The 14,138-nt window shown below is 43.3% G+C and overlaps 1 protein-coding gene across 1 annotated transcript in view; it reads right to left on the bottom strand.

Annotated features, from left to right (window-relative positions):
* The window catches only part of LOC124113329 (G patch domain-containing protein 1-like), an 87,887-nt gene that overhangs the window by 44,930 nt on the left and 28,819 nt on the right, over nucleotides 1–14,138 (bottom strand). Inside the window, exons 5-6 of the mRNA XM_046473610.2 lie at nucleotides 8,037–8,143; nucleotides 3,916–3,971 (exon numbers count right to left, since the gene is read on the bottom strand). Of these exons, the coding sequence (XP_046329566.2) occupies nucleotides 3,916–3,971; nucleotides 8,037–8,143 (163 nt within the window). The remainder of the gene's footprint in view (nucleotides 1–3,915; nucleotides 3,972–8,036; nucleotides 8,144–14,138) is intronic.

Genomic DNA, 14,138 nt, shown 5'->3' with positions numbered 1-14,138 from the left:
TCCCATCCACACTAACAACTCCCATCCACACTAACAGAACCTAGTCTACCTTACCACCACCCCATACATCACATTGATACCTACCATCTGCTCCTCCCAGTCTAACTCCCGTCCACACTAACAACTCCCATCCACACTAACAGAACCTAGTCTACCTTACCACCACCCCATACATCACATTGATACCTACCATCTGCTCCTCCCAGTCTAACTCCCATCCACACTAACAGAACCTAGTCTACCTTACCACCACCCCATACATCACATTGATACCTACCATCTGCTCCTCCCAGTCTAACTCCCATCCACACTAACAGAACCTAGTCTACCTTACCACCACCCCATACATCACATTGATACCTACCATCTGCTCCTCCCAGTCTAACTCCCGTCCACACTTACAACTCCCATCCACACTAACAGAACCTAGTCTACCTTACCACCACCCCATACATCACATTGATACCTACCATCTGCTCCTCCCAGTCTAACTCCCATCCACACTAACAACTCCCATCCACACTAACTGAACCTAGTCTACCTTACCACCACCCCATACATCACATTGATACCTACCATCTGCTCCTCCAAGTCTAACTCCCATCCACACTAACAACTCCCATCCACACTAACAGAACCTAGTCTACCTTACCACCACCCCATACATCACATTGATACCTACCATCTGCTCCTCCCACTCTAACTCCCGTCCACACTAACAGAACCTAGTCTACCTTACCACCACCCCATACATCACATTGATACCTACCATCTGCTCCTCCCAGTCTAACTCCCATCCACACTAACAACTCCCATCCACACTAACAGAACCTAGTCTACCTTACCACCACCCCATACATCACATTGATACCTACCATCTGCTCCTCCCACTCTAACTCCCGTCCACACTAACAGAACCTAGTCTACCTTACCACCACCCAATACATCACATTCATACCTACCATCTGTTCCTCCCAGTCTAACTCCTCCACACTAACAGAACCTAGTCTACCTTACCACCACCCCATACATCACATTGATACCTACCATCTGCTCCTCCCAGTCTAACTCCCGTCCACACTAACAACTCCCATCCACACTAACAGAACCTAGTCTACCTTACCACCACCCCATACATCACATTGATACCTACCATCTGCTCCTCCCAGTCAAACTCCCATCCACACTAACAACTCCCATCCACACTAACAGAACCTAGTCTACCTTACCACCACCCCATACATCACATTGATACCTACCATCTGCTCCTCCCACTCTAACTCCCGTCCACACTAACAGAACCTAGTCTACCTTACCACCACCCCATACATCACATTGATACCTACCATCTGCTCCTCCCAGTCTAACTCCCATCCACACTAACAGAACCTAGTCTACCTTACCACCACCCCATACATCACATTGATACCTACCATCTGCTCCTCCCAGTCAAACTCCCATCCACACTAACAGAACCTAGTCTACCTTACCACCACCCCATACATCACATTGATACCTACCATCTGCTCCTCCCAGTCTAACTCCCGTCCACACTAACAACTCCCATCCACACTAACAGAACCTAGTCTACCTTACCACCACCCCATACATCACATTGATACCTACCATATGCTCCTCCCAGTCTAACTCCCATCCACACTAACAACTCCCATCCACACTAACTGAACCTAGTCTACCTTACCACCACCCCATACATCACATTGATACCTACCATCTGCTCCTCCAAGTCTAACTCCCATCCACACTAACAACTCCCATCCACACTAACAGAACCTAGTCTACCTTACCACCACCCCATACATCACATTGATACCTACCATCTGCTCCTCCCACTCTAACTCCCGTCCACACTAACAGAACCTAGTCTACCTTACCACCACCCCATACATCACATTGATACCTACCATCTGCTCCTCCCAGTCTAACTCCCATCCACACTAACAACTCCCATCCACACTAACAGAACCTAGTCTACCTTACCACCACCCCATACATCACATTGATACCTACCATCTGCTCCTCCCACTCTAACTCCCGTCCACACTAACAGAACCTAGTCTACCTTACCACCACCCAATACATCACATTCATACCTACCATCTGTTCCTCCCAGTCTAACTCCTCCACACTAACAGAACCTAGTCTACCTTACCACCACCCCATACATCACATTGATACCTACCATCTGCTCCTCCCAGTCTAACTCCCGTCCACACTAACAACTCCCATCCACACTAACAGAACCTAGTCTACCTTACCACCACCCCATACATCACATTGATACCTACCATCTGCTCCTCCCAGTCAAACTCCCATCCACACTAACAACTCCCATCCACACTAACAGAACCTAGTCTACCTTACCACCACCCCATACATCACATTGATACCTACCATCTGCTCCTCCCACTCTAACTCCCGTCCACACTAACAGAACCTAGTCTACCTTACCACCACCCCATACATCACATTGATACCTACCATCTGCTCCTCCCAGTCTAACTCCCATCCACACTAACAACTCCCATCCACACTAACAGAACCTAGTCTACCTTACCACCACCCCATACATCACATTGATACCTACCATCTGCTCCTCCCACTCTAACTCCCGTCCACACTAACAGAACCTAGTCTACCTTACCACCACCCCATACATCACATTCATACCTACCATCTGCTCCTCCCAGTCTAACTCCCGTCCACACTAACAACTCCCATCCACACTAACAGAACCTAGTCTACCTTACCACCACCCCATACATCACATTGATACCTACCATCTGCTCCTCCCAGTCAAACTCCCATCCACACTAACAACTCCCATCCACACTAACAGAACCTAGTCTACCTTACCACCACCCCATACATCACATTGATACCTACCATCTGCTCCTCCCAGTCAAACTCCCATCCACACTAACAACTCCCATCCACACTAACAGAACCTAGTCTACCTTACCACCACCCCATACATCACATTGATACCTACCATATGCTCCTCCCAGTCTAACTCCCATCCACACTAACAACTCCCATCCACACTAACTGAACCTAGTCTACCTTACCACCACCCCATACATCACATTGATACCTACCATCTGCTCCTCCCAGTCTAACTCCCATCCACACTAACAACTCCCATCCACACTAACAGAACCTAGTCTACCTTACCACCACCCAATACATCACATTGATACCTACCATCTGCTCCTCCCAGTCTAACTCCCATCCACACTAACAGAACCTAGTCTACCTTACCACCACCCAATACATCACATTGATACCTACCATCTGCTCCTCCCAGTCAAACTCCCATCCACACTAACAGAACCTAGTCTACCTTACCACCACCCCATACATCACATTGATACCTACCATCTGCTCCTCCCAGTCTAACTCCCGTCCACACTAACAACTCCCATCCACACTAACAGAACCTAGTCTACCTTACCACCACCCCATACATCACATTGATACCTACCATCTGCTCCTCCCAGTCTAACTCCCATCCACACTAACAGAACCTAGTCTACCTTACCACCACCCCATACATCACATTGATACCTACCATCTGCTCCTCCCTGTCTAACTCCTCCACACTAACAGAACCTAGTCTACCTTACCACCACCCCATACATCACATTGATACCTACCATCTGCTCCTCCCAGTCTAACTCCCATCCACACTAACAACTCCCATCCACACTAACAGAACCTAGTCTACCTTACCACCACCCCATACATCACATTGATACCTACCATCTGCTCCTCCCAGTCTAACTCCCGTCCACACTAACAACTCCCATCCACACTAACAGAACCTAGTCTACCTTACCACCACCCCATACATCACATTGATACCTACCATCTGCTCCTCCCAGTCTAACTCACCTCCTCACTGCTACCAGACTGGGGCAGTGCACAGCCATACACTTTCAAACTTGGAGCTGGGGAGGCAAGACATGCTATTACTGTCAGCAAAATATAGCTATGTGATTGGGAAATCATATGATAAAATTGGAAACTGATAACTGTAAAGTTATAGAGTTTTGGAAAATTCAAAATAAATTTAAGGTGTTTTGTGATCTTTTTGGAATAAGTGTTCTTAATCGTTTGTTTCTTGCATGAAATCATATGACTCACACTCAGTATTTGTGGACTTGAAATGTACCTCCAAAAAAAGTTCCATGCAAAGGTTTGCACATTTATACTCAATATAATTACTTAACATACTCAACTACATATCACAACTCTGTGTGTGACTATAGTGAATCAATCAGTGAAGATAAAGAGCATACTTAGACTGGTTTTGGTCAAATATACAGAATAGATGCAGAAAAATGTATATATTACATCCCAAAGGACACACAATAATATTCATTGTACCAAATTTTGAAATACAAAGTTCCTCTAAATATAATAATTATTAAATCTTACAGGACAGTACACTTCATCCTTTCATTACTTTATAGGACTCTCCTATGTCCTGTAAGGACCCTCATATGTCCTGTAAGGACCATCACATGTCCTGTAAGGACCCTCACATGTCCTGTTAGGACCCTCACTTGTCCTGTAAGGACCATCACATGTCCTGTAAGGACCGTCATATGACCTGTAATGACCCTCATATGTCCTGTACGGACCATCACATGTCCTGTTAGGACCGTCACATATCCTGTAAGGACCCTCATATGTCCAGTAAGGACCCTCATATGTCCTGTAAGAACCCTCACATGTCCTGTTAGGACCGTCATATGTCCTGTAAGAACCCTCACATGTCCTGTAATGACCCTCATATTTCCTGTAAGAACCCTCACATGTCCTGTAAGGACCCTTATATGTCCTGTTAGGACCCTCATATGTCCAAAAGCCCCTAACATGTCCTGTAAGGACCCTCACATGTCCTGTAAGGACCATCAAATGTCCTGTTAGGACCGTCAAATGTCCTGTAAGGACCATCACATGTCCTGTAAAGACCTTCACATGTCCTGTAAGGACCGTCATATGACCTGTAATGACCCTCATATTTCCTGTAAGGACCCTCACATGGCCTGTACGGACCATCACATGTCCTGTTAGGACCGTCACATATCCTGTAAGGACTCTCATATGTCCAGTAAGGACCCTCACATGTCCTGTTAGGACCGTCATATGTCCTGTAAGAACCCTCATATTTCCTGTAAGAACACTCACATGTCCTGTAAAGACCCTCACATGTCCTGTAAGGCCCCTCACATATCCTGTCAGGACCCTTACATGCCCTGTAAGGACCCTCACATGTCCTGTAAGGACCCTTATATGTCCTGTAAGGACCCTCATATTTCCTGTAAGGACCCTCATATGTCCTGGAAGGACCCTTATGTTTCCTGTAAGGACCCTCATATTGCCTGTAAGAACCCTCATATTATTATGTAAGGACCCTAACATGTCCTGTTAGGAACCTCACTTGTCCTGTAAGGACCCTCACATGTCCTGTAAGGACCCTCACATGTCCTGTTAGGACCCTCACATGTCCTGTAAGGCCCCTCACATATCCTGTAAGGACCCTCACATGTCCTGTAAGGCCCCTCACATATCCTGTAAGGACCCTCACATATCCTGTAAGGACCCTCACATGTCCTGTAAGGACCCTCACATGTCCTGAAGAACCCTCATATTTCCTGTAAGGACCCTAACATGTCCTGTTAGGAACCTCACTTGTAAGGACCCTCATATGTCCTGTAAGGACCATCACATGTCCTGTTAGGAACCTCACATGTCCTGTAAGGACCCTCATATTTCCTGTAAGGACCCTTACATATCCTGTAAGGACCCTCACATGTCCTGTAAGGACCCTCACATGTCCTGTAAGAACCCTCATATTTCCTGTAAGGACCCTAACATGTCCTGTTAGGAACCTCATTTGTCTTGTAAGTACCCTCACATGTCCTTTTAGGAACCTCACATGTCCTGTTAGGAACCTCACATGTCCTGTAAGGACCCTCACGTCCTGTCAGGACCCTCACATGCCCTGTAAGGACCCTCACATGTCCTGTAAGGACCCTTATATGTCCTATAAGGACCTTCATATTTCCTGTAAGGACCCTCATATGTCCTGGAAGGACCCTTATATTTCCTGTAAGGACCCTCATATTGCCTGTAGACCGTTGAAATTAGTAGTTGGGGTACCCCTGGACCCATAGTTTTGTAGATAAAGGTAAAACCCTGGTCCAAAAAAGTTTATTTTCATGAAAAAGTAAATGATTTTGACATACATGTTGTACTTATAATCTCTGTGACCACAAACCAAAACAAAGTGTGATGTAAAAGCGTGGGTAACACAAAAATTCTACCATGAATTTGAAATTTACTCGATTCTGATTGGTCAATCAGAGGCTATTAAATCACAAAAAAAACCCTCTGATTGAAACAGCTGGTTTTATGGCTGCATCACCGCGGAAGCTAATATTCATAGAATAGTACTATTTTCAGTCATTGTCGGTAGGCATATTTAAATAATTATATCTACAATTACAGGACACAAAAAGCACAGATGCAGTTACTACAATATTCAAAGGATGTGTGGCAATACATTATGTGCAGAAAACAGGATAGAAGGGAATGTATTTACGTTTTGGAGACAACAGAGAGCTTGGAATCTTGGCGCTTTTCTATATACGACTGTGACGTCATATCTTTTGCATCACAATGAGCGATATGACGTCATAATGTTGACGCGTGATGTAGAGCGAAAACCTTGCAAAACTTGCAAACCTTTGCCCACCTCATGTTAGCTTACCAAGTTGCCGTGCTTCTATGCTTTCAATGCCTGTCATGTGTTCGAGTGAAGTATTACGGTGTAAACAAACATTTGAAACCTCACGCTACGTGTTCGGTTACAAATTCAATTTAGCGGGGTTAAATCTACCGGTAACCTAGCTCTACATTGAAAACACAGTATGTTTATCTCCTAATTATCACATACCTCACAAAGCATAACTTACTATAATCATGATTATTTCAGAGACAACAAACTGATACTCAACTGAATTTTTTTCAAGAGAAAGTATACTTTATTGAGCTTGAGATTTAATATAAGGTTATTATATCTTTTATCTTGGCTCTTTTGTCATTTTGTAACAAGAGTTGAATCAATAAAACCTCATCCACTTACTAAGTCTAGCATTTATTAAATTATAGCACTGCTGACTATATTATATCATCAATTGATATAAGACAATGTTCTTGTAACTTGGTTTAAAGGTTTGACAACTTCCACTTCTGAAAAATATTATTGAGATTTGTGCCCAAACTGAGATTTTCACCTATGTACCATCACATCCTCCTACAATAACCCTTGTTGAGTTATCACTAACATGTCAATACATGTCATTGAGTGAATGACTTATAGAGTGAACTTTACCTTCACTATTAGTAGAGCTTCTAGTGATGTGTAATGTATCAACAGAAACATAGCATCTGCCACTCATTTACAACAAATCACTGTCACCTACTACTGTTATCATAAGAGAGTCATCAATTGTCATACGTAAGTATTCAAATCTTACAACCAGTATGTGCATAAGAATATAAAATATCTGCAGGAAAATACTCTGTAAATGACCTTCACCATGACCTTGACCTTACACATAGGTGACCACAAGCTTTTATGATCTTAGCCTCACCCTAAGTGTGACAAATACCAGGTTGGATTGACCTACATTAAATGCTTCCAGAGTTTGGTGGAAAACAAATGTTTTCAGGATATGATCTTGAGGATGACCTTAACAATATACATGCCTGCTCAATGTCTCAAAGCAATTTCCCAGGGCTGTAATGGAGACTTACATGATATGATACCCCTGAGATGTCAGAGCACCATGTGAATTACAAAACAAAGGGTGACAGTGGCGGTCAAATTTTGACAAAGCATAAATCCCAATTTATATATGATTGCTTAATTATAGGACAAATAAATACAACGAAAGCAGCTTCTTATGATTATCTGAAACAAAAGGAGCAAAATGTCCCACCTTTCTTCACTTCACTGTCCTTCTTCCTCTTCCTCCTGGCTCTTGGTCCAACCCCTTGCCCTTCCTTCCAGCCCATTTTCCTCAGCAGGGACACTCCGATGGGTACACTAGACATCGGAGAATGAGTTGCTTTACAAGTGGCCATACACGCCATATACTCATGTAAACTGTATGCTTTTCTACCTCGTCCTAGAAACTACTGCATAAATAACTCATCTGTATGTTTAGCCACACTACATGGTACGCCGACACAAGAATTAAAGTTTCCTCAACAAGAGTGGGAGAGTAATGGTCACAAACATTTGCTATTCAAATATTTGATTTTGAAACAGAATAAATCCTTTATCACACTATTTTTGTTGTATTAACACTGTATACAAAAGGAAAAAAGTAACTGTGCTTAAAAAATAAAGTTGTGTAAATGCTATGCTAATGAAACTGATTTGTCAAATAGTATATGGTCATTGGTCTGATCAATGTTTTAAGATAACAAATTCATTGACCTGGTAACAGAAGACAGCCATATGCCCTAAAAGAGGGTGGTATAACAATTCAATTAACAAAGATTGGCCCAACTGAGCTAGCATTACCGGGTGGTTCTGGTCCTCTCATAGTTGGCATACCATCTCATCCCAGACATGATCTATGGGGGAGCATCAATGTCATGCTGACTCATAATGTATGTAATAACACATGCAACGTGATGTTATGTCCCTGCCTGTATAAAGGGGAACATTCATAGCGTACGTTTTTGACATTGCCATCATTAATGATAGGTTGTGTTCTCCCATGAATCATGATGTTACCCCATACCATTACACTTCCACCCCAAAACTGATGACTTAAAACTACAGTCACCTGTCTCATACTGTGGAACAAACTGATACACAGAAACTAGTCACCTCTCTCATACTGTGGAACAAACTGATACACAGAAACTAGTCACCTGTCTCATACTGTGGAACAAACTGATACACAGAAACTACAGTCACCTCTCTCATACTGTGGAACAAACTGATACACAGAAACTACAGTCACCTGTCTCATACTGTGGAACAAACTGATACACAGAAACTACAGTCACCTGTCTCATACTGTGGAACAAATTGATACACAGAAACTAGTCACCTGTCTCATACTGTGGAACAAACTGATACACAGAAACTAAAGTCACCTCTCTCATACTGTGGAACAAACTGAAACACAGAAACTACAGTCACCTGTCTCATACTGTGGATCAAGCTGATACACAGAAACTAGTCAACTCTCTCATACTGTGGAACAAACTGATACACAGAAACTACAGTCACCTCTCTCATACTGTGGAACAAACTGATACACAGAAACTACAGTCACCTGTCTCATACTGTGGAACAAACTGATACACAGAAACTACAGTCACCTGTCTCATACTCTGGAACAAATTGATACACAGAAACTAGTCACCTGTCTCATACTGTGGAACAAACTGATACACAGAAACTACAGTCACCTGTCTCATAGTGTGGAACAAACTGATACACAGAAACTACGGTCACCTGTCTCATACTGTGGAACAAACTGATACACAGAAACTAAGAAACTACAGTCACCTCTCTCATACTGTGGAACAAACTGATACACAGAAACTACAGTCACCCAGTGTTGGCTAAAGAGCGTGTTTTTGCGTCTTGGATGCACAAAAATGAGTTTGAACGCACCTGCGTCACATGTATGGGTCTCGTGGACGCAGTGACTGGACCATAATTAATTCATATCAAATGGCCACCGTTATTGTAAATCAATGCCGTACGTCTTTGCGTAAAGGTATTTGTTGCCAAATAAGACCGCGAAGCATGTTGATTAACACTTCCATATGCTAAATCAAACCAGTTTCATTATTCTCTCCCTTCTTATGACAAATACCCAAACCGGTTTCTTGAACTTTATCTATTTTCAATTATGCATGTATTAATGTTCACTATGGTCTGTAGGTTTGCTTCAGGTGCCGCATATTAAGCTGCTCGGATACATTCGTAATTCTTTTAGCTTGGTGATTGGTCGAAAACATCATGACCTCCTGTCAAGCTAAAATACAGCAAGGCACATCAAGGGTATACTACAGAATGTGGTTACAGTGACCCGCGAGATCAGGTGACCGTGTAGGATGGTACGCTATATTATCGCGGTAGTTAATTTATAATGGATCGTCATTGGGCACGCTTACAAACTTATTAAATATGTGATACGCAAAATGTTTGTTTTTCTTTGTACAACTTTTATGACACATAAATTAGGATTGATCGATGCTGATTTCCTTTACCAAGTTCAGTAGACAAAGTACCTGTCATTAGTGAATCTTACCACAGTAAGGCTGTGTGGATTATGTGGTTTACATCACTTCCTGTTTTAATCAGTATGCATATGATTGAGGTTGGGTCAAGGGACTTCGTCTGAACAAATGGGTTCTTTTCTAATCAATTTCGAATTGAGGTAGGGGTAATTCCACTTCAAAAACATTCCAGAAACTATGATAAAAAAGTTAATGTGTGTATACTTGCAAGTAGCCGCGACATACTGCAACAAGTCCTGTATTCGATTATACGATGAAGTATCTCGTGTTTAGATTTGCATAAGTAAACAGTCGACAGTGTGCGTGGATTACAAGATTTATCAATACTGCGATACTGTATATGATGAAGAATAAATGCGAACACCTGAATGTAAGCATTGTTTTTATTTCGCGGACTCTGAATATTTAGTTATTCTACAACACACACTTATCCAGCTGTTAATAATTCATTCTTTGGTGAGTTACCTTAAGAATTGCAAAACACATTTTGCTAGAACAGTTATCAGTGTAACTGACCTGTTTAAACATTTAAAGCACCTGAAACATGTTGACTAGATTTATCAAGGAAATGCTAGATCCTGAACACACTCTTACTAAAAAACGTTTGATATGCCAATTATGTCAGGACTCATTGATGTAACAGTTACGACAAGAACTCACTACTCAGTACAGTAGCATCAGAATAGCTATTGAACTTGACTGAATCCACAAACTTCAAATCATTGGTAGATTCAGATAAAAACAATCACAATTGTCTGTCCCAATGACCCCTTACCAATGGCTAATAACCCATGTACTGCCTTTTCATTTACAAAGTTAGAAATTAACATGGATAATTTTGTGTTAAAATATTCATTGATATCAAATATCCATTTTAAGAAATTGTTTGTCCCTTAACGTTACACAGAAACTACACTCACCTCTCTCATACTGTGGAGCAAACTGATACACAGAAGCTACAGTCACTTGTCTCATACTGTGGATCAAGCTGATACACAGAAGCAACAGTCACCTGTCTCATATTGTGGAACAAACTGATACACAGGAACTACTGTCACCTGTCTCATACTGTGAAACAAACTGATACAGAAGAAACTACAGTCACCTGTCTCATACTGTGGATTGAGCTGATACACAGGAACTACAGTCACCTGTCTCATACTGTGGAAGAAACTGATACACAGAAACTACAGTTACCTCTCTCATACTGTGGAACAAACTGATACACAGAAACTACAGTCACCTGTCTCCTACTGTGGAACAAACTGAAACACAGAAACTAGTCACCTGTCTCATAGTGTGGAACAAACTGATACACAGAAACACAGAAACTACAGTCACCTGTCTCATACTGTGGAACAAACTGATACACAGAAACTACAGTCACCTGTCTCATACTGTGGAACAAACTGATACACAGAAACTACAGTCACCTGTCTAATACTGTGGAACAAACTGATACACAGAAACTACAGTCACCTCTCTCATACTGTGGAACAAACTGATACACAGAAACTACAGTCACATGTCTCATACTGTGGAACAAACTGATACACAGAAACTACAGTCACCTCTCTCATACTGTGGAACAAACTGATACACAGAAACTAAGAAACTACAGTCACCTGTCTCATACTGTGGATCAAGCTGATACACAGAAACTTGTAGAATTTTCCTATTCGGAATATTCTATAAGTAATACGTTACCACTGTCATACCGAGGCTGTTGTCTCCCACAACTGCTGCCATAGCGAAATCTACCACAGAGATCTCAATTACCTCATGCAGCACGTGTGTAGCCACCCAGCTGCCATGTGACACCCTTCACTCTTGTCTCTTGCGAGAGCAAGTGCTCGGGGGACGGACGGGCGGGCAGCAGCCCAGTGGTAACATATTACTTATAGAATATTCTGAATAGGAAAATTCTACAAATTACATTAAGTAATACGTTACCACTGTTATACCGAGGCTGACTACCACAGTAGGCGGTGGGGAGCACCTACAACCCGAAATCTGACTGCTCGTGTTTCTTCCGACCAGCGGAAGTATACAACAAGGCGGAAGCACTCGATGCACATGCTCCTAGCTAGGCGTTACCCTATAGGAATACCAAAGCACTGTCAAGCGCATACCGTAAGGTTCAATCGTCATTGCCAAACGATTGGTGACTCCAAACGGCCCCACTGTATAGGTATTTCATTGCCGCAGCGGATAAGAACACAGTATCCGTGTGAGCTAAATCTTAGATCAGGTTAAACAGTCGAAAAGAGGGAAATTAATTTCATTCAGACCGTATATCCCCGAGCAAGCCTACTTAAAGTATGCATTAGGCGCGTGACCTAATTCCAGTATTCGTAAGCATGTATCACAAGGTTGGAATACACGACAGACAATTAAATACATAATTGTCAAAATACAAATAAGGACAAAACACACAAAAAGCCGCCTCACCTGTGGTGTGAGTGCGCTGGTTTGCGGGACCCCCACTCCTGTACCCACGGCGGTGGGAACATTGGAGACTACCCAGATTGACCACCGTGCAAGGTCTGATGCCTGTTGAGTTCTGAACTGCGCTGGACACACCCCTCAGATGACCGCTTGTGCCGCGATCAGCAGCCCAAGACAGTGCACCCCCTCCACGTCTTCATCAGAAACCTTTCTGAGGTAATGATTGGCAAAAACCGAGTCAGAACACCAGTAACAATCTCGTAATATTCTGTGAACAGAGATATTTGAGTGTAGGGCAAATGTTGCCGCTAGCGCCCTGATCTCGTGCGGGATTGACCCCGCTACTGGTAACCCCCGAGACCGGTACGGCAGATTAATGACAGAACGAAGCCATAACGCAATCGAGTTGCGAGTTATGTCAACAGTGCGATTAGGGTTACGAGATATGAACAGACGGCCACGCCCTTTTCTGCATTCATTCGAAGCCTTAAGATAATACTTAAGGGCCCTAACCGGACACAGCGATCTGTCCTCAGTATCAGCAGGATGTAAGATTTCCTTGAGTGATCTTACAGTGAATTCTCTCTCCGTTTGACCAAATTTCTGATTCTTGGCGACGAAGCCCATGAGCAGGCCCAGGCGGACCGCTCCTTAGTCGCCCCTATCGAATCGTTCTTTAGCGACATCGAGTGCATGAATCTCGGACACTCGTGCCGCCGTGGCAAAGGAGAGGAGAAATGCTGTTTTCCAAGTTACATGCCGAAACTGAGCACTACTCAAGGGTTCATACGGAGCTTCCGTAAGTGATTTCAAAACTAGGGAAAGATCCCAGGCCGGTGCCCAAAGGCGGCCCTTCTTAAGATCGTGCTGTTTGAAACCCTTGATAATACCCTGAATCACCGGCTCTTTGGAGAGACTGGTATCCATAGCAACGTCCCGTACTGTAGCAAGGGAAGAGACATAGTTGGCAATGGAACCCCCGGAGAGTTTCCGGGTCTCTCGTAAGTGAGACATGAAACGAGCAATATCCTGCACAGATACCTTATCTGGCAAATGAATGTGATGTTTACAACACCACTTCGTGAAAATAACCCAACGTGCATTATACACCTTCTGGGTAGAATCACGATGCATACTAACGTATGCCCGAGACGCCAGACGAGAAAAACCTTTACTCCTCAGACGCTCGGTGACAACATCCACGCGTGCAGATTGAACTGCCCTGCGTTTGGATGAAGTTGACAGGTGTGAGGGGGGTTTAGGAGATCCGGTCTCACAGGCAGTGGAAGTGGCGACTGCGTGACCTGGGTCAGCAAGTCGGG

This window comes from Haliotis rufescens, unplaced genomic scaffold (assembly GCF_023055435.1).
Source record: "Haliotis rufescens isolate VD_foot unplaced genomic scaffold, xgHalRufe1.0.p SCAF_19, whole genome shotgun sequence".
In the NCBI taxonomy this organism is placed as follows: domain Eukaryota; kingdom Metazoa; phylum Mollusca; class Gastropoda; order Lepetellida; family Haliotidae; genus Haliotis; species Haliotis rufescens.
This window is presented reverse-complemented; position numbering and strand designations above follow the sequence as displayed.